General features: G+C 47.1%; 1 protein-coding gene across 1 annotated transcript in view; it reads left to right on the top strand.

Annotated features, from left to right (window-relative positions):
* The window catches only part of SFXN5 (sideroflexin 5), a 73,549-nt gene that overhangs the window by 30,160 nt on the left and 16,869 nt on the right, over positions 1–26,520 (top strand). The window contains exons 7-13 of the mRNA XM_072335222.1: positions 2,335–2,388; positions 2,799–2,855; positions 3,729–3,794; positions 12,686–12,776; positions 15,504–15,619; positions 17,021–17,106; positions 25,692–25,809. Of these exons, the coding sequence (XP_072191323.1) occupies positions 2,335–2,388; positions 2,799–2,855; positions 3,729–3,794; positions 12,686–12,776; positions 15,504–15,619; positions 17,021–17,106; positions 25,692–25,809 (588 nt within the window). The remainder of the gene's footprint in view (positions 1–2,334; positions 2,389–2,798; positions 2,856–3,728; positions 3,795–12,685; positions 12,777–15,503; positions 15,620–17,020; positions 17,107–25,691; positions 25,810–26,520) is intronic.

Here is a 26,520-nt window from a genome sequence, read left to right as displayed (position 1 = left end):
TTCTTTGAGCTCATCAGTTCTTTGGTTCATGGTCTTTTGGTTTCTCATCTTTTGGGTTCGCCTCTTTTTGGAGCTCACCATTTTTTCAGGCTCCCCATTTTTTGTCCTCACCACTCTTAAGGCTCTACACTTCAATGGCCACTTACTGAAAGCTCCTGGTCCAGTATCCAACTGAGTGCCATTTCAGACAACTCCATAACAAAGGGGTGGGTGAAATTTGCATCCCTGCTCTTTTGTCCTCTGGGGTGCAGATGGGGAGCTCAAGGCACCTTGTTGGGATGGGGGAACACCTGGAGCAGGGCCTCGTGTCCATTGCAGATGACATGCAAACAGAGCAGGGCTCGAGGCTGCAAAATGAGAACTCAACTGCAGACATGCTTAGAGACGACAGACGTCTGGGAAGTGCCTGCAGCCCTGGTCTGCAGCCACAAAGGGCTGTTTGCACCTGATAGGCAATTAAATTTTGTTAGTTGGTACTTTTCTGGTGTTTAGAAGCTTTTTTTTTCCTTTTTTTTCTTCCTTTTTTTTTTTTTTTTTTTTTTTTAATATATATTTTGTTTTCCTTCTTAGTTATTTTTTCCCCTGACAGTAATTAAAAGTGAAACTGTACATTTCTTGACAGACTCTTGCACATATGGAGAGTTTGCATTTAAACGTGCCTCTTTCAGTCATACAGATTTTGGGTGCTCTTTTATTTATTTATTTCCCCCTCCCCTCTCTCCCTCCCTCTCGCGTTCCGGCTGCTGCTGCGGGGGCCGCTTGTCTCCTTCCTCCTCCTCGAAGCTTCCCCGGTCCCTGTGGGGCACTCGATGGTTCTGGGGTGAGGATGAGGCAGCACCTGTTGAGTTCATTTGGTTCTGACCGACAGCGATGCAATTAATGACAAGATCCTCGTCGTAAGTGGGAGAGGCAAATTAATGGGACTCGCACGTCTTGGACGTCAGCCAGCGCACCGAGCGGCTGTAACTTGGAGGAAGAGCTGGAGGAGGAAGAGCTGGAGGAAGAGAAGAAAGGAAAGATGGAAATGAAAGCAGCCTCCCAGCCCTGCTGCCCTTTTGTTTGTTGTTATTTCTCTTTGATGTCTTCGAGCGTGGGAGTTGGCTTCTCTTCAGATGCTGCTGCTCCAGATGTGCGGGGCCGGATTGAGCTCCAATGGAGAAGTTTTCATTCTCCTCGGCATTGGTGGGAACAACCCTAAAGGAAGTGGAGCTGAGATGGTCTGAAAACATGGGTGAACTTGGAGTTTTCTTGCCCAGCTGCCCCGGAAGCATTTCAGCTCACACTGATACCTGAGCAGCCTGAAAATCAACACATTTGGAATTAGAAGTTGTTCAGTCCTTATACTCTTCATAAAGATGCAAGTGTGATTTTGTGCCATAAAGACCATCTTCTTAAACTATCAGAAACTGTAAGGAAGGGAGAAAATGACAGTGATGTTACAAAGCACTACTTCTTACCCAGGAACTCGGCCCCACTCATTGGGTTTATTGCTTTTATTTGCTTTTCTTCCCTTCCCTCTTCTTACTGGGTCCTTCACAACAACCCCATGCATCACTGCAGGCTTGGGGCAGCATGACTGCATGGAGGAAAAGGACCTGGGTCATTTGGTCAACACTTGGCTGAACATAAGCCAGCAGTGTGCCCAGGACTCAAGATGCCCCAGAACAAGTTCAGGCTGGACATTAGGAAATGTTTCTTCTCCGAAAGAGCCATCAGGCACTGGCACAGCTGCCCAAGGAGGTGGTGGAGTCACTGTCCCTGGGGATGTTCCAGAACCATGGAGATGTGGCACTGAGGGATGTGGTGATGGGTTGGGTTGGGCTTGGGGATCTCAGAACTCTCTTCCAACCTTTATTCCTCTGTGCTTCTTCAGTTTTTTACCCTTGAGGGGGAAAGGCTGCCATCACACAGGGCAGGAAGGAGTCTGGCAGCACCGTATCCTCGGCAAGAGACGGGATCTCTGAAGAATTGCAGGAATGAGCCTGAATGGTATTTTGAGACATCCCAATGATGCTGCCAGGACCACGTGAACAGTGCATACAAATGGGCTCAGGTCAACAGTTCTCTTCAAAACAAAACTGGTGGCTCCGAAACAGGAGCACATGTGCTTCTGGGTGGCACTCCTGTCTTCGGATGTTCAAACCTCATTGCTTTCCTGGGTGGTTTTGTTCCCTCACCTGCTTGTTCCTTGTTGTGCTCTGGCCACTCACCGTGAAATAAAGCCCATGCATAGAGATAACTTGTTAAAGTCAATAGAATGATGCTTGCTGTTTTCTTGCCTAGCAGAGCATCAACAAGCCAAGTGTATGTTAACACGAGTCTCTTCTCTTGCAGGTTGTTGGTCTTCTTCTGCCCAACCAGACAATAGCATCCACTGTGTTTTGGCAGGTAAGGCTCATCTGCCTCCATGTGCTGAATGGGTGGGGGATGTCATGCAAAGGAAAACAGCCTTGACTTGTGTCTTCAGGACAAGGTGGTAAATGTGGCTTTGTGGCACATTAGGGGGAGATTATGGCTTCTAGCTTTAAAATTGCTTTGTGCCATGGCCTTAAAGTTTGTGTTTAGATCTAGTTGCTTATTTTCATGAACCAGTGCTTGTACACGTGCTTATGTGTGGATGGAGTGCTGGTGAAAGCTGCATGCATTACTGTGTCAGCTCAAAGGGTTGGTGCATGCACAAGCTTGTACAAAGATGTGGCAAATCACAGGCAGGTCCAAATGGAGATGGCACTCCTGTGTTTGTAGACCTTGTTTTCTGCAAGGTTACATTTACTTCTCTCTCTTTATTTCCTCTGTAGTGGTTGAATCAGAGCCACAATGCGTGCGTCAACTATGCAAACCGCAACGCGACAAAGGTGAGGAGACCCAGCATATGCGGCATGTGCTGCGTGCTAGCTCTGTTTTGACATGGAAACATAAGTCTTGTCTCTTCACTGTTAATAGGAACTGCAGAGTAGGCACTGTGTTGAATTTGTAGCTTGGCCATTCTTTTGTAGAGACTTCCATTTTAGACTGCGGCTGTAAATGGTTCGAGGATCTTGAAGTCATTCGAAGCTCTAGAGCAATGCTCAGTACCTTCACACTGAGCCAGGATGTTGTTTAATCAGTAGGAAGCCATAAAATTGGGTGTGTAAGTGAGCACAAAGCGATGTCTATTTGGGTGTTTGGATAGCAAAGGAAGGCTCCCTGCTCATCTTTCTATATCATAAAGACATCCAGTATGCAGCCCAGTCACGCTGCTGGCCCTGCTCTCTTTCCCTTTCTCGGTGTTGGTTCATCTCTTGTGGGGATGTGGGAGCTCACAAGAGGAATCTGAGATGGAAACCATCCAACTCACTGTGATAGCATTTCAAGGACAAGTATCTGATAAGAAGAGTTTGGGGTTCACTGCTAGCGTATAAGAATAGCAGTGGTGGATTTATTTATATATTTTTTCCACTTGCTGAATTTCTTTCACATATTCTTTTAGCTGCTATTATTACAACTTGTGATGCCAATTAATTTTCCATTCCCTTTAACCTTATTCATGAGGTTACATTTTTCCCTGGGCTCGCCGCTGCTAGATGACAGACCGCGTGTCACAGAACAATATGACAGAACTAAACCTGTCTCTGGTTTGAAGCAAATACAGAAAGAAAAAGTACCCCCAAACAACGAAAACAGCTCAGTTGTGTTTTAATAACCAGAAGTTTGTTTATTGAAAATATGTTTTGTTTTTCTTTCCAAAGCCTTCTCCGACATCCAAGTTCATCCAGGGCTACTTGGGAGCTGTCATAAGTGCTGTCTCAATAGCAGTGGGTAACGCTTTATGTATTACACTACTAAGTAACTGCTCCCTTCCAGCAGCACCGCAGTGCTTTTGAGATGTTTCCTTGAATTGCCAAGCATGTTTAGATTTTAATTGACATAGCTCAGTCTAAACAACAAGGAAGTGTTTTAACCATGAGGAGTCGTTGTCCATGCATGCCCAAGCTTTTCAACAGAAGGAGATTTCTGCCGCTGACTGCTTCCAGCATGTCCTGCACTGTGCTCTGCTCGGGTCTCTGTGCTGTTGCTTTGCTGCTGGCTGAGCTCACATTATCCACACATGCATTAAGATGCTGCTGTATTAGCCCAGTCCAGGCTGGAATGCCTAGAATTGCTACTGTGAGGCTGTAGAGAGGCAGTGTGACAACAGACCTGAGCAGTCAGGCTTTGGAGATAGTCCCCTGATGTCTCAGCACCTTGAATTAAAGGGATCGTAGAATCATTAAGGTTGGAAAAGACCTTTAAGATCCGCAGGTCCAACCCCAACCCATCCCACCATGCTCACTGACCACATCCCCAAGTGCTGCATCACCGTCGTTCTTGAACATCTCCAGGGACGGTGACCCACCACTCCCCAGGGAGCTGCGATTTCCTGATATCCAACCTTAAAGGTCCTTAAAGGTATTTTCTATGGTTTTATTGTTATTATTTTTTTACTGTGGCACAAACTTTCCTCTGTCTCTCAAGCCTCAGACATCCTCCCCCAGGCATTCTTTCTGCCAACAGGCTGTGCCCTGGGTAGTTAGCACTCAGCAATGCCTACCACGCCGTTTGGGTTCCCTAATTCACCTTGGGACAAGAGGCTCTGTGGGCTTGTTTAGGTTTCTTTATAGAGTGTTTCTACAGAATCAACTGGTGATGGTTAGATGAATTATGGAGATGGGAGCAAGATGGTTTTCCGTGGTGTTAGCTTGGCTTGCTCACTGGCTGCCTCTCCTAGTATTAACCTACGAACACTGACCAGCCTTCTGTTGGAGTGAGCTCCCACACTTCATAACCCCACAGACAAGAGGGCAGGAGGCAAAGAGAAGTGATGTCAGCAGAGTTCCGTCACCCCACGGAGCTGGCAAGCTGTGATAAGGAAACTGCTTGGGCCAAGAGCAGAGCTGGCCATGGTGGGGACGGCTCTCATTCCTCCTGTGCTGATTTGCTTTGGGTGCACTGAAGGTGGACACTTGCAAATAGAGGGCAAAGTCTGCACACAGTGAAGTCTCCATGCAGACGAGCCCTTGGGGACAGGAGCAAGGCAGAAATCCCCTATTGCTGGCTCGGAGCCACCTAGAGAAAATCCTGCAGGCAGGGAGCGAATTTTATGTTGTAAATATCTGGATTAATAACCGGCAGCTCCTTGAGAGGTTGTTGGTTTTGTTGCGTTTTTGCTTTTTTTTTAAATGGTGATGACAAATAATTTAGCAGCAGCCTCGAGTTTCATTATGTCGGATTCTAAGGCCTCAGCCCTCATTAACCGGTCTCTGCTGTCAGTTAGCAACAAATCACCTCCCAGTGTGAGCCTATTAGGACCAGATGACCTGAAAACAAGTGCCGCTGCCTCCAGTGGTCTGCTGAGACCCGGTATTAATTAAAGCGAGCCCCTTCCATGTTTGCAGTTGGCAAGCGAGGCAGGGAGGAGGCTGGGGAAGTGACAGATCAGCTGGGTTGCGATGCTGCTTCTTAACCCTATGTGGCTTCATCTGAAGAGAGGGACAAACAAACGTCTTTCTCACGCGGATGGAAGAGCAGATTTCGGCTTTATGCTCCTTGCAGTTAAACCAGAAGTCTCAGCAAATCTTTGCAAGTAGCATTGTTCTATTCTCATGTAAAAGAAATGAGGAATCTCTGTTACAGAGGAAGCAGGTGTAGATCTGGCTCCAGACTGGGGACCGTTGATGTGCAGTCCTTTGGGATGGGGGAATTTTAGTGGAATTGATATTTATTTGCTATATATTAATATGGGGTATATAAATATTTAAAAAATAACTTTCAGTATTTCTTTTTTCAATATTCTTTTTATTTCCACTTTACTCATCTGGCACCTTGTTTAGTGATTGGAACCAGATGATCTCGGAGGTTCCTTCCAACCCAAACCATTCTACAGTTCTTTGGTTCTACTCCCAACCTGATTCACAGAATAGACCCAGGCAAAGGAATCTATTTCTTCTTTAGTGCAATATTGCTTGAGACAAGTCTTGAGTTGACCTCAGAAGGAATAGCCTTAAGCTCGGCCATGGGGAAGAAGGTGGAAGAGCCAATGTACCAGATCTCCTCTACCTCTGATGTCCTTGTTTGTTATGGTGTTCCCCCATCCTTTCTGCCAGCGACACGCTGCTCCCCATCAGCACCTGACATGAAAGAGGAAATGAAAGCATTTATCTGAGATCAGTCATCTTTGGCATAGAAGAACAAGTGGGGTTTGTCCCCATTAGAAAAGTGGCCAGATTCCCTCTTTGATATATGCCAGCTTATGTAACATCAAAGATGGCTTTTATTAAGAGAATGTTTGGGATTGTTTGTGGGCTCAGGTCTTGTCAATACAAAGATAAATGTGTTGTTCTTGCTTAGCAACCTGAGCTAGGTTCAGAACAAAAGTAGGTGTTTTGTCTTCGTTGGTGTAAAACCAGAGCTGCAGTGGCATGTAACCACAACCGCCAGCCAGGCTCTGGTTTTGTGTTGATCTATTTGCTTGAATCATCACAGAATCATTAATGTTTCCAAGTCCAACCCCAGCCCATCCCCACTATGCCCACTGACCATGTCTCTCAGTGCCTCATCTCCATGGTTTGACCACTCTTTGGGAGAAATTTCTCCTAATATTAAACCTGAACCTCCTCTGGTGCAGCTTAAGGTCACTCCTAAGCAGGGCATGAATGTTTCCTTTTGGAATACCTTACTGGCTAACCTTGGGTTAAAAAATCAGGTTGATTGATAACGTATTAATAACCTCAGTGCCCTGTGCTGGTATTGATGTCTGGCCTTGGAGGCACACAAGAGGGTGTTTAAAGCAGCTCTTCATGGACAGATCCACTGTGCTTTTAAAGGTGTTGATACAGAAAGACCCCCATGCTTTCTGACCCTAAATACCAGCTTTGGACCATGAACCCATCCTCCACTGTGCCCACCGGGCCATGTCCCTCATGTTGTGTCCCTTCTGGTTGCTTGTCACCCCTCTCATCCCTGCAGGTGAATGGAGTGAATGCTGCTTGGCTGGGTGCATCCAGGAGGATGGCCTCAGCTATCAGCTCTGTATTTCAAGGTAGGGGTATGCAGCCAAGTGGCCTGGCCTCAGGTCTGATAGACAGAGTACTTCAGATCAGGGACTCAACCAGAGGTGCTCCAGGATTCAAATTCCCACTATTGCAGCAAGGAATCACTCCTCTCCATGCAGTTGTCTCGGAGGTCATCCTAGGGCAGTTTTCTCCTTAGTGATGTTATTTCTAAGAAAACACATCTTGCTTGTTGGAAGAGAAACAGAGCAGCTTCCTGCAGAGCTGTGAGCACGAGGATGCTCTGCTGTCTGTCTGGGCTCACATCTAAACCCGCGCACAGAGAAACCAGAGCTGGTGGATGTACGGAGCTGCTGGGCACGGTGAGCCCATAGAGCTCCTCACTGCTGGGAATGCTTCCTGGGGGCTCTTGTAGTTACTGCAGGGTTTCTGTTGTGCTCCCCGAGTTCTTCAAGCGTGGCAATTTGTCTTGGAGATTTTGGGTTTTATTTCCATGGGTTTCGTATCATAACCCGAGCGGGGATCTCAGGTGTGGTCACATTGCCTAAAAAAATGGAACACCTACGTTTATATTTAGTTGTAAAAAAGAAAAGGTGCAGGAGTCTGAGCTGCAAAGCCAAGCTTAGCATGCATCTAAGAGATCAGCTTAAAGCAGAGCTTGCTCCTGGACAAATGGGCATTGCAAAAATGATATAAAAGCAACCTTTAGAAAAAGCAACCTTTGTCTTGAAAACATCCATTGTGACCAAAGATATTCTCAACCCAACCCAGGATTTCAGCAGCAAGATCTTATTTACCTTCTCCGAAGGAAGCTGAGAGGTGAAGATGGTCAAGCCTAAGATTACAGCTGTAAAATGGTATTAGCATTGCGATGGCCGTGTCACAGCCAGCTTTTGGCAATAGCTGGCCTTGCAGCCCAGGCTCCCACAGCTCAGCTAACTGTATTGCTGCTGCCATTCACAGGGAGTGTTTGCTGCAATATGCAGATTTAAAACTATTGTTACACCAGGGTGTGAGAATAATAGGGGGGGGAATAAAAGTGCATTTATATATTGCAGCTCTGTTCTTGGAAAAAGGAAGAGATGGGAGAGGAAAAGAAAATAAAAGAGGAGAGAGAAGAAAAGGAAAAAAGAAAGAGGAGGGGAGAGAAGAAAAGAAGAGAGGAGTGAAAAGAGAAAGGAAGGGAGAGAGGAGGAAAGAAGGGAGAAGGAAAGAAGGAAATAAAAAAGAGAAGAAAAAAGAGAAGAAAAAAGAACTGCGTGATGCTCGAGGACGGGATATTTACCCAAAACTAGAAGGGCAATCGAAGGCAGTAATGAGATAAATTAGAGTTGGGCTGACTCGTTACCCTTAGAAAATTCACCAGATGAAAAAGAACAGGATCTGAGCTTATTTTCCCAATTCAAAGTGGACAGTAGCACCTGTTGGCCCAATTGGTCCCTTGGTGGCCCAGAGCACCCACGCTCTCCTGCTCACACCATAACTGGCCGCTTGCTCTCCTCCCCATCGCACGCTGAACTCGCGCACACACGGACACCATTTTTCGCCTTCCTCTCCAGGTGAAGGTGCCCCTGTGGATTTTTCTAATCCCAGCTCCCTCTTCCTGATAATTGTTTGTGAGCCGTGCAGAGCGGCTGCATTGACAGCCTGCGAATGGGGTGTGATGGCCGTAATCAGGTTGTGGGCCACCCACCGCCCTGGGGCTGCCGGCAGCAAAGAACAGACCATGACAGAGGGAGTTCATGGAGAGCATCCAAAGGAGGGCAATGGAGATGGGGAAGGCTCTGCCCCACGGGGCAGTGGGCACAGCCCTGAGCTGCCAGAGCTCATGGTGCATTGGGACACTGCTCTCAGATGTAGATTGAGAACATGGGAGCTGCTGTTCTCCTCTTTGTTCTCTATCGTCTATCAAATCATTGCACCGTTTTCTTCCCCTGATGTACCCAACTGTGGGGCTGCTGCTGTTATCCCTTCTGCCATAATTTTGGGTCTGACCGACGTTACCTCCTTGCCTTGCTCTTGTTTCTCTCCAACTTCTTTCTTCGCTTAGTTCATTACTGCTTTCCCTTCCCTGTGCTCCTCCATTCTGTTCTCCTTGGCTTGGTAAAGCTCCAGTTGGTAAACGGCCCAGTTTCCCATCTCTCTGCCTCCATCTTCACCTCTCAGCCCTAATGAATGATTTTTTTCCTTCCTTTTCCTAATGCTCTTTTCTTTAGTTTAGCTGGATGGGGCTCATCAGATCCAATTAGTGCCGTGGTGTTTTAATTCAGCAATCTGGTGATTTTGGGGCTGAAGGAGAAGCTTCCATCGAGCCATTCCCTGTTTCCAAACTGACTCTCTAAGTCACCTGAAGCAGCTCAAGCTGTGATACTCAGTGGGGTATTGCCCATTTGCTGCTGAAACCTGGGAAAGGTGTCCCTGTTCATTGCAGGGGAGTTGGCCCTCAGAGGTCTCTTCCAATTCTATGGATTCAATAAAAGCCGAATCCCTTGCATCAGTGGAGCCCTAACCCATACGGTGAAGTCTAGTGATCCTCTCATCATCATCTTCCAACTGATGCCGGCCTTGTTTGCAGTACTCCATCTATATCATAACAATTTGCTGTCAAAATAATGTGAAATAGCTTCTTTTTGAGTGAACCGCCAATGTATTTACTGCTCTGGATTAAGGGGGGTAGGTTTGGAGCTCCGTCAAGTGAGTCAGTCATTGCCAACATGAGGCACTCAAAAATATTAGTAGTCGTAAAGGAAAAAAAGCTGAATTTTTAGAATAACTAAGAGAATTTGCTGGGGTTGGTCTTGTGTTTTCCATGCTTTTCAAATCCATGTCATGGTGGGCACAGAGTTAGAACTTTTTAGGGCAGGAAGGAAAGGAAAGGGAATCTCTCAGCAGCTGATTACGCACTTGGCTCCACAGACTCCCACTCCACCAGCCCTGGTTTCATGGTGCAGGAGTTCAGCATCCCCAGAACCCAGCTTCCCCAGCTCATCAGGATGCGCTGCCAACCAAACCGAGGATGGGCTTTGCAGAATGAAACCTCAAAGAAGGTGCAGTCTAAAAGAGCTGGATCCATTCTCTAGTCTGGGATGCAGCATGGGAATATCCTGAATCAGTTCTACAGTGAAAGTCCTATTTAAAAACCATGATCAGAGTTCACAGCTGCAATGAGGAGCAGTCTTTGGGCTGAGTTTGGACATCACCACTGTGGGTATTTCCATCCCAGCTTGTTCCCTGGGCTCCTTTCACAGTCAGCAGAGCTGAATGGGCACCACTGGAGGTGTTTTGTGGGAGCACTCATAAATGTCTATCTTGGGAGTAGAATAAACACCCTGAAAAAGGCACATTTCTCAGGGCTGGACTGCAAAGTGAGCCCATCTGGAGGTACCACATTTGCTCTGATGAATCCCACCTGACTCCATTGCGTGTTTGCACAGCACAGCGTTGTAGATCCCAGCTCTGTGACTCAGACTGTGGGCAGGGTGAGGATAATAATACTCCCGCGGTTGTTTTCTTAGCTCCAGTGATGAATTTGACTCCGCAGTCGGTGTTCTTTGGCCAGCCCTAGGAATTACACCCATTGGCTTCTTGCTGGTGGAGGAGCTCCATTTCAGGGCTGGATGTTCTCCTGCTCGCACGCTGCTGTCCCTCTCCACGACCTGCAGGAAGAAGTTCACAGGTCGGCTCAAGTCATTGCAAAACTGTAAAAAACAAACCCTCATTAGTCCTTTAAACCCGGTCTTCGTGTTGGGAATTTGGGAGATTGGATTTAAATCTGTAGCAACATTTAATTTCATATTCACAGCGGGGTGGTTGCTGTAAGTGGAGGAGCGATTTCGTCTGCGGCACCAAATTGAATCTGAAAGTAAAATGCTTTTTATTACCACCAGCCTCACAGCAGCGTCGCTCCCAGGCTCGGTTGCATCTTTTCTGTTTCCAGAGCTGTTGCTCTTCCACTTCACGTTCAAATCCTTCCATCAAACCTACAAGCAGAGGCTGGAAACCCAACACGGTTTGTCATCTCCGCAGATGAACTGTCTGCAGGCTATAAATACTCAGCTCCATGGGGCAGCACCGTGCTGGGGGCTGTTGTAGCTTCACTTTTACAGGCACGCTTTTTCAGATGGATGTCTGGAAGCGTTCAATTCTACAAATCCCAGAACTTGGAAAATGTAAGAAAACAGCAATCGGTCATTTTTGAGAGGGAAGAAGATGGAGACGAAGCCCTTTATTCATGGCCAGAATGAGAGGAAACGCTACGGCTCTTTGGGATCAGGAGGGAGAGTTCCCTTTGGGGTCTCAGCAGTGGTTTCACGGGGCTCTGGAAATGCTTTATGGGTGCTGGGATCCAATACAGTGCCTTTGCAGGGCTTGCCCAGCAGTTGTGCTTCTCCACATCTTCCTCGCAGCCTACAAGGAGACGAGATGCGCTGCGGATGCATGTATAATGTAGCAGCTTGCAAAATATGTTCTGCCCCAAATCACTATTTGTTGGCAGATTTTTGGCTTTGGCTGATTTTTTTAATTTTTTTTATTTTTTTTAAATTTCGTTTTGCTGCATTTTTGGCTGAAAACGTTTTGGCCGAGCGTTGCTCACAACTTCTTTTTTTTTCCATTTTTGGCCTAAAATTCCCAGTTGAGGGACTGTTGGGTTTTGTCTGCATGTTTGCTTCTTTGAAAGAAAAAAACATCGTGGAGGGAACTGATTGGAAGGCAGGAACCATTCCCTGCCAATAGGTCAGTTTGGTTTGATAACCCAATTTCTGATTCAAACTTAAATTTTGATGGAATTTCTCCCAACCAACACCAATATCTGACCACGCGGCTGAGAAACAGTCTCTGTGACTTAGATCCTTTGTGAAACTGGAGAGATCCGCATCACACACGTGCTGGGGGAGGCACCCAAAAAAAGATCCGTGGTTATAATAAGCTGCCTACTATCTCTTGCTCCTATTAATAGCTCCTTTGTAGCCCAAATATTTGCTGGAAGTGAAGCGATGTGTTGTGCACGGCCCAAGGAGGAGGGATGGGTTGTGTTGGAGCAATACAGCTGGGCGAGGACTGGATGGAAAGCCAGCAGATGGGAAAGTTTGCTGGAAATTGATGGTGAATTGCATAAAGTGCAGCGAGGAGCAGTTCCACGAGGGCAACGCAGTGGCTTCTTGGCTGTCTTTTGCTTGCAAATGGCTTAAAACCCATCAAGGGTTGAACCCAACGCAACAAAACCCTACAGCAATGGGATGTGGTTCTCAGGAGAATGGAGTGGTGAGGTGCTGGAATAGGTTGTCCAGAGAGGTTGTGCATGCTCCATCCCTGGAGGTGTTCAAGGCCAGGTTGGATGGAGCCCTGGGCTACTATTCGGTATAGAGGTTGGTGGCCCTGCCTATGGCAGGAGGGTTGGAATTTAATGATCCTTGGGGTCCCTTCCAACCCAAGCCATTCTATGATTCTATGAATGGAGAGGGACCCCGGTCCGTCCCTGTGTAGGGTTCTGCTGCTGTCTGCAAGCCGTGGCACCTGTCCTGCTTTTCCTGGTTAAATTCTGGTCTGTTTTCTTGGGTGATGCTGTGTGGAACCGGGAGTTGGACTCCACGATCCTTTTGGGTCCATTCTAAATGTTGCTGTTTCTCTGTTCTCTTGTTTTCTTCTTGTGTTCTAAGGTGGGCCTTAATGTTCTGGTACAGAGAGCAAACAAGTTTACCCCCGCCACTCGTCTCTTGATCCAGAGGTTTGTGCCATTCCCCGCTGTTGGTAAGAAATCACTCCTTTTCTTTGTATTGTCGTACCTTGACCGTGGATAAAGACCGCTGATGGGGAACGGATCCACACATGGGGATGGCTGGAGCACAATTCCAGATCAGCTCAGCTTGGGTCTGAGTCAGAGATGCACACAGGAGGCTGTGGGCTCTTCTATTTGCATCCCAGGATGTCATGAGCAGCAGGTTACGTCTGTGTCAGCATTGATTGAGGGCCCGTAATTAATTTGTTTAGCTTAGCCCATAATTAATTCTCTACTTCTTTTATTTGTGTACTGTCATGCTTCATTATGTGCCAGGATATCAGGAATCCTCCTGCTAATTGCTGTTTTGGTGGCTTTGAAAGCTCCAAGTTACCTATTTGCAGACCTGGGCAAACTCATTAATTAAGATATGCCTGCCCATTGCTTCTGAAATGCCAGCCTGCAGCCGAAGGGCAAAAGTTAGCTTTTTCTACATGAAAATCAGAAGCTCTTGCTCCACCGCAGTTTCCCTGAGAATCAGAGAATTGCTGAATCAATTAAGGTTGGGAAAAGAGCTCTAATATCCCCAAATCCAACCCAACCCATCCCACCATGCCCACTGACTGCATCCCTCAGCGCCACATCTCCACAGTTATTGAACACCTGCAGGGATGGTGGCTACACTCCACCAATTACAGAATGGTTTGTGTTGGAAGGGACCCTTAAAGGCCATCTGGTCCCACTCCCTGCAATGAACAGGGACACCCACAGCTCCATCAGTGCTTAGAGTGCCCCATCCAGCCTGACCTTGGCTGTCTTTAGGGCTGGGGCACCCACCACCTCTCTGGTCAACCTGAGCTAATGCCTCACCACCGTAAGGGTGTAAAAAATGTTTTTCTTACACCCGGTCTAAATCTCCCCTCTTTTAGTTTGAAACCATTTCCCCTTGTCCGAGGAAATGACATGCAGAGAGAGTTGGGGCAGAGAGATGCTTTTGTGTCTGAACCCACATCCCAATAAATCACTGCCTGCTTTCACAGTAGTCGTTTCTAGGCTATATTGCCACTATTTTCTTTTTAATAAATCCTGAAAATCATATTGTCTACACATGTATTTATTTATTTCTCATTTCCTCTTCTCTATGAGACCTTCACAAAACCCAAATTTCATTGAATGATAGAATACCCCGAGTTGGAAGGGACCCATAAGGATGGTCCCTTTGCAGCACGGAGCATCTCTTCTGGTGTAGTTTGGTTGGAAAAGAAACAAGAAAGCAAGAAAAATAGGGGACTAAAGTTGCTTTAAATGAAATGCTTGGTGTCTATTTTATTGTGGCTCAGTGAGCTGAAGGGTTGGTAACACGGATAGTTTGATAGATGGGAAGAGTGGTCCAGTAGTTAGAATATTAAAGAGAGAGACAGAGTGTGCGTGTGTGTATGTTCCTCTTCTTCTCGAGTGTAAGGAGCATTTGTCACCACAAATCATCCTTGATTGCAGGGAGCTGCGTTCATATAGGGCTCACCCACCCACCACCCTCAAAAAATTAGACATTTGTTATATGACATGAGTTGAGATTAATTAGCGAATATTAACCCATCAAGCAGCGCAGAAACACATTTTTGGAAGCGGTGATACTGCAGCAACAGTGGCTTTGCATTAGTTCTGGTTGGAAAAACAAAATGTGGTGGTGGGGGGGGGGGGGTTGGGGGAAGGTTGTTGGAAAATGCCAGCTTGTGAAAAAGAAAACTTTTGGAGGAATTAGTAGCTTTTCTATGGAAAATTTTAAGGATTTCCTGCAGAGATTTGGATGTTTCTACACGGAACCTGGAGGAAGGTTGCATCTCGGAATAGCGTTTGTGAACCACCAGCACCACGTGTTGCCCTGGGAGTGAGATTTGGGGTGATATGGGGAAGGCAATGGAAGATGAAGGGCAGAAAATGAGCGGAGGGAGGTTTTGCAGGGAGAGGATCTGTCCCCAGTGAAGTGTGGGTGCAGGGCTGCAACTTCTCAGATGCTTTGATGGCCAAATGGCCAACCCCGGCGCATCCTTGTCATGCTCCACCATGCCCACCCCTGCAAAATAAGTCCACAGAGCCATTTTTCCCCCTAAAACATGAAAGATGAGGGCAAACAGTCAGCAGGACCGCTGCTAACGCCATGCATGTCCATGAAAGCAACCCAGCCTTGTGTCTTTGGTTCAGAGGAAATGGCTGCCCTCCTCAGAGCTCAAAACTCAGCTGTCCTTCATGGCTCTGTGAAATCACTTACAGTGATTTCTGTCGCACCTCCTAGAATTTATCGTTTAAGAAGAGTTTTATCTGCTGGATTAGTGAGAGAGTTAAATCCAGCTGGGGATCTACCTTCAGAAGGGGCAGCTGTCAAGAATCAGTGCCTGGTTGGCCAAGCCCAGTTGGTCAGCAGGGTTAAGCCTTGTTTTGACTTGCCAAATCTCAGTGTCAGGTGTAGAGTTAATGATCACAGCTGGGAGCTGAGAACATGGATGGACACCAGCACCTGGAAATGCCGGTATTTCTTTGCGTCAGTGTGCTCCTGATTGTGCCACGTTAGAGGAAATTATTATGATTCCCTTCTTAAGCATCACATCTCTGTCTCAGCACAAGAATGAGTTGTTGACTTTCAGAAACTTCTTGGCAGATTGATGAAAGCAAAGCTGAAGAGATGGCGTGGAGAACAGAAGCCTGCCATGTGGTATTGACCGGGGCTGTGATGCTAATCATCGTGCTTTTCTCATCCTCAGCCAGTGCCAATATCTGCAACGTTGTCCTGATGAGGCACACGGAGCTGGAAGAAGGAATTGATGTTTTGGACAACAATGGAAACATCGTCGGCTCTTCCAGAATTGCTGCAAAACATGTATGTACCTGACAGGTACCTGGTGAGCACTTGCACATACACAGCTGGCCTTCAGAGGATGGTGAGGCACCAGAACAGGTTGCCCAAGGAGGCTGTGGATGCCCCATCCCTGCAGGCATTCAAGGCCAGGCTGGATGTGGCTCTGGGCAGCCTGGTCTGCTGGTTGGTGACCCTGCACACAGCAGGGGGTTGGAACCAGATGATCATTGTGGTCCTTCTATGATTCTGTGATTCATGCTCAGCAGCTCCCACAGCTGTAGGAGCTGATGACTTAGAGCTAGGACTGGATGGCCTCTATTCATTATGCATGAAGAATTAAGCTTCAAGACTTAACACCTCTTCACAGCCATGTGTATGGTTGGGTGGCCACAGAGTGGAGTGTGCTGGTGGACACAAGCTCATGTCAGCTACAGAATGGAGTATGTTGGTGGACCTAAGGTCGTGCCCAGCAGCGCACTGGCTTGCCATAATGATTTGGAAGGGAGCAGGCTGCCATCAGGGAGATCCTGCACCACCACCATGCTGCATTCACAGCCTTAGGATTTCTTAGTGGAAACTTGTAAGCAGTTCATGTTGAATATGAAGAAAAGACAACTTACACCTTTTTCTAAATGAGGAAGGCTTCATTCTCATGCTGAGTTGCATTTTAACCCTTGCCATGTCAGAACTGTGTTAATACTGCCAACGCAGGCTTTGTAAGGGCAGCCAGATGTTTGTAGTCTTGTGCTAACACCTGGTTTGTTTTCCCCCGTTGCCTTCTACTCTCCACCATCTGCTTGCAATTATTCCCCTTTTCTTCCCTTCTTGCATAGTTTTGTCTTCTGAGCATCATCTGATTGTCTGAGGCGTGTTGTTTCCAAGTGGGCTTTCATCTGAAATGTAAAGCATGTACAGAAGCACACGCCCAGGCAGAGGAGTTAATAATATAATGCTTGGCATTTCCCTCGCTCCTTCTGTCCAAGGCTCTTAAGGCACTTCATAGACAGCAATTAATGTACAGATTTACAGTCCTCGGCAAGAAATGGGAGATCTCTAATATATCTCCATATTGTTGTTTAACAGGGAGCTTAAAACAATCTGTTGAAGGGCTCAGAGCTTCTTGATTGAGCCAGTTTGCCTCACTTAACATCGCTGGCTTCAAGACCTTGCTTCCCCTCTCCATCCTAATGGCCTGGGGGGGTGACAGATAGCATAGAAAATAAGTATTAAGAATGAAGGTACTGATTTAAGTGGAGTTGAAGCTTCAGGTTTCTGAGGGCTTCTGCTCCGTTGCCATGTCTGCAACACAGGAGGTCAGCCGGACCATTCCTGTGTCTGCACACCGACTGCTCAGCTCAGGTAGATCCTGAGGTTGGTTGTAAATGTCTGATGTTTGTTTGTTGGTTTGTTCTTGCTTTCCAGGCACTGCTAGAAACAGCCCTGACGAGAGTGGTCCTGCCAATGCCTATACTGGTTCTACCTCCAATTATTATGTCCATACTGGAAAAGTAAGTGCTGGGTAGCATGGAGGGGGCAGTTCTCCAGGGGAGGGAAGAAAAGATCCCCAGTAGGAGCTATTCAGTGATGATTCATTGAATAACATCAATCAATTGCTCCATCAAAGACTTTTTTTGGGGGGTGGGGGCATGTTTTGGCCATTGGAATAGGTTGAGATACAGAGCACAAATCATCAGAAATACTGATTTCCAGCTTTGCTTACGCCAGAATCATTCCTGACAGATGTCCTCCTGGAGTACTGGGAGAGCGGGCAGGGTTATTATTCATGTCTCAATGTCTCCTCTCATGTTTCTTGATGACAAAAAGCCCCGACAACCTGCCCTGACCATAACACCTTCTCCTCACCTTGCTTTCCAACACCTCTCTTTTTTTTCCCCTTCTGCTCAGTCTTTGGAGACTGATTAGTGCACTGAAAGACAGAGATGCTAAAGGGTCTTGTTGCCTTTGTCCAGACAGCCAAGCTGGAAGCACTCTTTGAACAAATCTGTTGATGGTGGTTGCTCTAAAGCACTCCGCTGACAAAGTAAATAGCAATTAACACAACTGGGGATTGACCCATGGCTTTGGTTAGCCTTGTGTGCCCTTGTAGAAATACCCCTGGGCAATTTACTCTCCTTAATGGAAGGGTTGGGTCTGCTGCTGTATGCATGGAGATGTTTAGCTTCCCAGTATTTTAAAACAATATTTCTTTTCTGCATCCCTCCAGCACCCAGAGGCTCACACTGAGATCAGTTCTTCCCATGAGTGGGGTGTGGGGAAAAATGCAACAGCAAACTCACCTTTGGAACTCAGAAGTCAGTGTTTTCAGCCCTTGCTGACACAAGATGTGCTGGTTTTCCTGTTTTTCAAAGGGGCTGTGGTGGTTCCCTGCAGCAGGGCACAGTCCTGCTAAGTGGCAGCCTGTGTTCCTCCTGACTTAACACAGCTGGGTGTTGCTTTCTGGCTCTGTCTTGGCGAGCTGTTGAAGAGGGTCCGAAGGAGGGCTACAAAGATGCTCAGAGGGCTGCAGCACCTCCTCTGTGAAGACAGGTTGAGAGAGCTGGGCTTGTTCAACCTGGAGAAGAGAAGGCTGCGGGGTGACCTCACTGCAGCCTTCCAGGACCTGAAGGGAGCCTACAAACAGGAGGGGAGTCTACTCTTTGAAAGGGTAGATAACAGCAGTACAAGGGGAAAGGGTTTGGAGTTGAAGGAGGGAAGATTTAGGTTGGATGTCAGGGGGAAGTTCTTTACTATGAGAGTGGTGAGGTGCTGGAACAGCTGCACAGAGAGTCTGTGGATGCCCCATCCATCCCTGGAGGTGTTGAAGGCCAGCTTGGATGGGCCTTGGCTGGTATTAAATTTGTAGGTTGGTGGCCCTGCCTGTGGTGGGGGGTTGGAGCTCGATGATCCTTAAGGTCCTCTCCAACCCAAGCCATTCTATGATTCTATGAGTAGCTCAACCACTGGGACCACCCCAAAGGACAAACTGTAGAATCCCATGAAGATCTTTGCTCTTCCAGTTGTCATGAGCACCCACAAATCTTGACATGTGGAAACTCTAAGAGTGTGCAGAAAATCGGTCAGTGAACGATCATCTCCAGCACTGAGGACCATTGTGGATCTTGCAAAGCACCCACAGTCTTAAATAACACTGATAACAAAATGTGCTTTGTACTTGTGGCATCATCTTCTGCACTGATGAGGTTTACTGAACACGGGTGTGCTCTGGGAGAGAAGCACTGAAACTAAATCAATCTGTCAAGCAAATGTGGACATGCAGGAGGGTTTTTTTGTTGTTCAGAAAGTCACCATTTTAACTAAAAGACAGTCCTAGTTCAGGTTTGGGGGAGGATACTTTCCTTCTCACCATCACCCCCCAAAAGAAACTCGGTAGGTATCAAACACACGGGCACTGATTTGGCATGAATTCCACTTTGTGCCTACTGTTGGATTTCCCTTTAAATATCTTCAGATTCCTGGAAGCCTGAGTGAGAAGGGAGAGGGATAGGAATTAGGGAGCAGTTTGGACACGCAGTGGCTGTGGTTTGGCAGTTGGTATTATGGGATGTGGAAGCATCCTTTCCCATATCCGAGGGATTTGCATTCCATGTGGATTCACAGATCTCTTAAGTGAAGGATGTAGGCTTGGGTTGGAAGGGGCCTCAAGGATCATGGAGCTCCAACCCTGCAGCAGGCAGGGCCACCAGCCTCCACATTTAATAGCAGCCCAGGCTGCCCAGAGCCCCATCCAACCAATCAGAGGTAAGACATTATTTTGTAAGTAAATTTGGAGCATTGGGTGAAAAGTGTAACTTTTAAAACTTCATAGAATTTGGGTTAGCCCAGGAATTGTTATCAAGCCCGGGAGTCGTTATCAAGGCATGTATTATCAATTTATTTATAGAAGTCCTCACAGCATCTATAAATAAAAAAGAAGACGAGGGCTGTGGCTCAGTGTTTGAAGGCTGGAGCTCTGGAAGCAGAAGTCCCAGTCTGGAAGCTCTCCTGAGCCACGTGCGGCTGCGATTGTGCTGCAGGAGGGAACAGTTCTGCGGGGGATGGTGTTGCTTTGTGGGGGGAGTTGCAGCACCCAGGAGCAAACCACGTCCTCCCAGCTGTGGATTTTGGCTTTGTGGGACCTGGTCCCTCCTTTTTTTGTCTCAGCATTGGGAAAGTCTTATTTTAAGTGGCCAGTTCCTGGTCGCCGTCTTTCCACTTGGATCCAGGTCTTTCCTCTCTCTCAGCCATCTCTCCATCTGCATGTTTTAACTCCCCCAGCTGCCTCTCTCGTCTCTTGTGCCATTTTTTTTTCAGCTCTCTTGGCTTCTCTCTTCTCTTTGCCTGCTGTGTATTTTAACTCCCAGGGCCGCCTTCTCTGCTCTCCAAGTAATTCAATGTTACCTCCCACTGCTGAGCTCCGCGGCGCTCCATTCTTTCCCCATGTTTCATGCATTTCCTGCTGCTTGGACGCTCTGTTGAAGCAGCTAACATATAGAATCAATGTTTATTTTGAGACTGCATATGCCACGCGGGGAACACGGTGTCAGTTATTTTGTGCAGATGTATTCTCATTTAAGTTTTATAAATAATACCCGCGTTGGCAACTTTAATACGGGAAAATATTGGTGTCGTATTGTCTGTGAGATGGAGAGGGCTCATCCGTGGGATCTGACTGACACTGGGTCAGACAATGGAAACTTCATTGGCGCCTCTACATTGGAGATGTTAGAACAACAACATAGAGCTGTAAGATCACTCAGGTTGGAAAAGACCTCTATGATCACCAAGCCCAACTGCTGCCCACCCCACCATGCCTACTGACCATATCCCCCAGTGCCACAGTTCTTGTACACCTCGAGGCCTGTTCCAATGACTGAATCCACTGCATTAAGACATAATCAGACATTTCCCTTTATTTACCTGCTTCTCCGAATCCCTTTAAGTAGTAGTTATGATAAAATGTGAGAAACTGCCCAGGTTTCTCCCAAAAAGCTGCCAGCCAACTGTCACCATCCAACACTTCTCCAGTATCTTTTGCCTGTACTCTGTGCAGAGATGGAGCCCATCACAGATGGTCTGTGTATACACCATCCATGTCTGTACATATTCCCATCCTCAGGTTCCCCTGACCTCTGAAATTCAGTGGCACGTGGATCGTGTGATCTGGATGAGCAGTAGACAGGCAGACCACTGCCCTGTGCATGGACACTTGGAGCCAGTGGCTGCCCATTGGTGACAGAAGAACCAACGTTCTTCTCATTCCTGTCTCGTTAACCTAAAGCCTTTTCTCTACCTCCATAATTCAAGTGGCTTCAAAGGGTCTGATGTGCAGAAGTTGGTCTCAAGGTGGCTCCAGGGACTCGTGGTTGGTCCAGTCCCTGAGGCTGACCTTGCATGGTGGAGGGGGGATAAAATTGGAAGTGTTAGCAATGTGCAAGAGCTGAGAGAGAAACAAGGAGCAGGAGAGATGTGTCCCTGAAAGAGAAACATTTCTACCTTTTCTTCATCACCCTGATATTGAGGCTGCTAGAACCACAACACATTGGTTGTCAAGGCTGTTTGCTTATAGAGCTCATCAAATCGGGACAATCCAAGGCTGGATCAATTTAGGGAGCTGCTCTGGCCAAGTCAGACTGATGGTGTGAATGATGGATTCTCATGATAGACTATCAGTGCTCAGACCATGGCTCCACGGTGGTGGCTTTCTTAAGCTTCAGCTACATCTGTCACTGTAGAAATGGGCATGGAGATCCTCTTGGACCTTACGTTCATGACCCTCTTGGTGGATATATCCTTCTGATGGCGTTTGAGGAATGCATTTCCTACAGGTGCTTTTCCTCTTCTTCGAGTCTCTCCATCCAGCCATAAACCCTCTGTGAAGTTTGTTTGAGCTAAACAGCTGCCAGCAGTGACACCTTAAACTGCCGTGGCTGTTTCCAGAGTAAACATTGAAACTGCTCCTTTAATTACGTCAATCAAACAACACAAAAAAAAAATCCCCCAACATCACTCCGTTTGCATCTGCTGCGTCTTCTGGAGCAGGCACGGGTTCCATTGCTGGAACAGGAGATTCTCTTCAGCATGGACGAAGACAGAGGACAGCAGTGGTCTGGGTGGACAGGATGGCAGCCAGAGCCCCTGGTCCACGGAGGAGCCCAGCTTTCCCCATATTAGATGAGTGCTCTGAACCACTCTGTTGATAGTAGGGCTGTATGAAGCAAGAGCGGTGCTGGCATTGGGAGGTTCTGAGCAGAGCATGGGCTTGGTGCACTGTGTGGGGTCTGACAGCCACCCCCCATGTTACGTTCCTGTCTCATGGGCCATTTGAGACCTGGGTGCCTTGGGATATCCCAAGCTTCAACCCCCTGTGCTTTCCTTACCCCGCTGGCATCCGCGGCGTCTTGCGATGTATGTATTAGCTTTGAACCTGTTTACACCAAACACTACAGAAACCCCACAGAATCTGTCAGCTGGGAGACTTTGGTTAACTCCTGTCATATTTAGTTTAGCATCTGACACCTCCTCCTAGACAAATACAGCTCTGGTTCACTGAACCCGATAACTCCTTTTTAGTACAGCGACTGACTTCCATATGGAATAAATTACAGTACCTCTTGAAAAACGCCAGAGGCAGCTGCCAAATTATGCAGAATTTAAACCACTAATGAACAATGTGATGAAAGTTGAATGAAGGTGTATTTACAAGATCTACAACACGCTGTCTCTGCGGAGCAGATGTACTGTCTGTACAAGCACGCGTGTGGCTGTGTGTGTACCTACGTACGTGCACACTCACGCACGCTTAAATGCTATGCGTGAGGTTGAGCTGGTTTAGGTATCTCCTTTAATGTGCTAACTTGGAGCGGTGAGCCTGAAGCTGCCTGGTGTGGTGCTGCTTGTTTCTATCTACCAGGCACATTTTGTGCAAGCAAACTGCAGAAGGAATAAGAGTTAGGGGACTTGGAAAGGGGCTGAAGAATTGTAGAGTCATTGAGTGGCTTGGAAGGGATCTCGTCTCATTCCAACACCTTGCTGTGGGCAGGAGTGAGACTTAAGGGAAAAAGAAGAAGAAAGGGAGGAGGGTTAGGGTTACGGTTGCAAAAATACCCATTTTATTCCATCCAAAGGCAGATGCATAATTGCCTCCCAGGGTTGGTGACTCTGCCAACTCCATGGGCAGCTGTGCCACTGCCTACCACTCTTTCAGATGTTCTTATTGTCTTCCAACATGACACCTTCTCTCAACATGGGCTTTTCATCCCTTTGTTGTCCAATCTGAGCGCCAACAAGGTTTAGTTCACCAGGGCTTCACCATTCCTGGCCTGTGCACACGACAGGTCCCTTCCAACTCGCACGATACTATGATACTATGATATGATGATATGACAGCATATAGAACTGCTGTTCCCATGGAGGAATAGCTTCATGCTGTGCTTTTGCAGTTGCTAATGGTGAAGCTGGGCCATCAGGAGAATGTGGAGGTCCAGACCTCCTCTGGACAGGGGACAGCACTGTAAACAAATTCACTCTTCAACAAACAGTGACTCGTTGCATTTATTTTTAACCTGCTGTTATATAATACCCTGCAATGAAGCCATTAGGAGGCATAGAATCATAGAATCACCAAGGTTGGAAGAGACCTCCAAGACCATCCAGTCCAATTGCCCACCTACTCCCAATATCGCCCCACTGACCACGTCCCTCAGTACGAAATCTAAACGTTTCTTGAACACCTCCAGGGACCAGAGTCTAATCATCCACTTCCAATGGGGAAGCTAATGGGTGAAAAGAGGGTTTTGATTGCATTTGACAGCATTTGACAGCTAACAAAGTGCGGCGTGCAATATTTAGCTTAAAATTCTTCAGAGATCTGTGTCGAGAGCAGAGATCCTGGGGACAGAAGAGAAGTGACCTCTCAACTAATTATGAGTCATTTATTCTGAACCACACCAATTTTAGAATCCGAATCCCAATTAAGACATTACACTGCATGTGTTAATTGGTCCCTCTCCTTTTTAAATCAAGCCATAACTCTTCTTAATTAGGAGGTTAGCCCTTGTAATTTGAACTGGCCTGAGTCTGAAGCACTTCTGGAAGTCACACCTAGGGGCCGTACTGGGGATCATTTTAAATTGGTTGGGTTTTTACTTGGGTGATTATAAGGTCCCCAACAGGGCAGTAATTGAAGAGGGTGCAACTTCCAAATGAAGGTGTCGGGGTGGTGCAGGCGGTGATGTCTGGGCTCCGAGCTGTGCTCCAGGAGGCTCGAAGGAGGCTGGTCCGATTTGCACCACCAGAGCTCTCATGAAGCGCAGCAACTCAAGCAGCAGAGTTAAGTCACTTCCAGCAGTTCCTCCCAGGGAGGACAGGTTATCACAGCTCTTTGCTGGCAGTTCTTGAATGTCTCATTTATGGTGCCTGAGCTACTCCAGCGCTGGAGGAATGAGGTCAGGAGCAGGAGCTTCATCTCCTCGGATAAACACTTACTGGCTTTGCTTAGATCATGTTCTATGCCAAACAAAGTGGCTGAGTATTGGAAAAGAGAAGCCTGTCTTTCACAGCACGGATCAATAGCATCACTTGTGTCTCCATAGCTTATTAGCAAGGAGTTAAGACGTTTGAGGAGCTGTGGCTCTGGATCCCATTTGCCTTCCCCGTTACACGTTTCCCTCCTTACTACACCCATTCTCAAGGCAGCTTTCAGCAAGCATTGCTAACAAAGGGTGGAGAGTCTGAGTGTGCAGACACACAGACAGCATACAGCAGGGTAACGGGTTCCCACACATCAGCTGCTCCGTTGTCATTCATCAGGTGCCTGCTTGCAGCCTGCAGTAAACACGGGGCAGGCGGGGGTTGAGGTAAGCTGTTATCTCGCATGGGATGCACAGGGAGATGCACCTGCAAAATAACCCAGGCTTTACCCCAGGCTAGCAGCGTGCCCTGGTGTGGGAAATGTTGCCTGACGTGTTTTTGTGCTGCCATTCCAATGGAAAGGCACCAACCTGGAGGTTCCTGCCCATGTTTGATGCTCTCGTCAGCATCCACAGGATGGTCAGGATGGAGATCAACACTGGGGCTAAGGAACAAAAGCCATAGCTAGCAACTGTGGCTGCCTCTCTTTGTTGCTAAAATGCTCTGAATGCTCAAACAAAAATCACCATCTATTTGCTGCCTTAGTTCCATTTGTTTTGGATTGGTAGAAAGAAGTTGAATGGTCGATGCAGTTTCGGTGCAGCTGGCTTCAGAACAAACCCCTGCTGAATCATATGTGACACCCTTAGTGTCTGTGAACTGTCTGAGATCCTGTATCCCTAAATATACACACATTGCCGTCTTCTATTAGCAAGGTCTTGTCCCTGACTTGCGGTGTTAATTGCATCAGAAGGGTCACTTAATGGGTCATTATCAGAACCTGACCTCGCACAATCTTTACATGTTTGCTCTTAACAACTCCTGAACTCATAGATGCCCCCCGAGGACAGCTGGTGTTAAAGCATCCTTATCACCCTCTCTGCAGATGTTTCATTTTTAGCAAATTAAGGTATTGTCAAGTTTACTACTTTTATTACCACATTAACAAAGCCGTATGCCTTTTGCAGTACGGCTGTGTGATGCAGCTGACAGAGTTCACGGTGTCTCTAAGCAGTCTGATTTCCTTCTGCTAACCCAACAGTCTGCAGAGTCTCAAAGCAAGCAATGCCTGTCCGTGGCCAGATCACCTCAGGTGCAGCTGACTCCACTGTGGGATGGTTTGAAATGGGAGAAGCATGTGAACTGATCCTATGTAGTGTCCATGGAGGTGCTTCAGAACTGTGGAGATGTGGCACTGAGGGACGTGGTCAGCTGGCACAGTGGGGTGGGTTGGGGTTGGGCTTGGGGATCCCAGGGGTCTTTTCCAACCTGAATGATTCTTTGATTCTATGACATAGGATCTTATGTGGGTGAGCTTGAACTTGCTCTCAGCAGCTGGGAGGACCCACTAAGGAGCAACCTGTGGAGGAGCACAATGGGTCTGGTTGAACGCTAATGTCCATTTGGATGATGGCACGAACTAATGTTACCTGCAAAATGGTTTAACAGAGTCTTTCCTTTCCAGGACATCACTTCTGAGGTCCCGTCCCCGGATGGTTCTCCCAGTCCAAAGCCTTGTGTGCCTCGCTGCCTTTGGCCTGGCCCTTCCCTTGGCCATCAGTCTCTTTCCACAGATGTCTGAGGTCAGTGGGATGTCTCATGTTGTCTTATCAGTGCCGTGGTTTGTTTTGCTCTCCTGTGTAATATGCCAATATAAATTCTATTTGTTTCAAAAATTGATTTCCTATGGTCTCCATTGGCCAATTCCATTGCACCAGTATTGGTCTCTACTGGTTATTTCCATGTTCTTTTTGTCTGGATGGGTTTATCCCCAGCTTCCAGCCAGGGAATCTCGTTGTACACTTGTCTGCAAGGCTGAAAAACACATTACAAATTTTCTGTTGTTCTTCTAGCTGTTTACAGACTGAGCTGAAACTGTCCCTTAATTTTCTGTTTAAGAAACAGAATTTCTCTGAATCTTGGAGCCTCTTGCTAAAAGACGTGTTTTCTGATGCTTTAATGATTCATGTGGCTCTTTCTTAAACTTTTTCTAATTAGTCAACATCCTTTTTGGAGCATTTCCATGAGAGCCAGACGTGGTATTCCAGTAAGAAGTTGCACAAGTACCAACCAGTTACAGGGCTGTGTGATTTGCTTGCTTCTGCTTGAGTTCGTACATCCACAGCACGCGTTAGTCATTTTGGCATGAGCTCAGCTTTAATTCCCTGTCCATCAGTTGTCTGCTGTGATCCCAAGTTCTGCTCAGAGGTTTTCTTTATGAAAGGACTGAGGGCTCTTTCCAGGTCCAGCACCCATTGGAAGAACATATCCATAGTTCCCTTTGGATGTTGAGC

This window comes from Excalfactoria chinensis, chromosome 4, assembly GCF_039878825.1.
Source record: "Excalfactoria chinensis isolate bCotChi1 chromosome 4, bCotChi1.hap2, whole genome shotgun sequence".
Lineage (NCBI taxonomy): Eukaryota > Metazoa > Chordata > Aves > Galliformes > Phasianidae > Excalfactoria > Excalfactoria chinensis.
The sequence above is the reverse complement of the archived record's forward strand: the minus strand, read 5'-3'. Positions and strand labels throughout refer to the sequence as shown.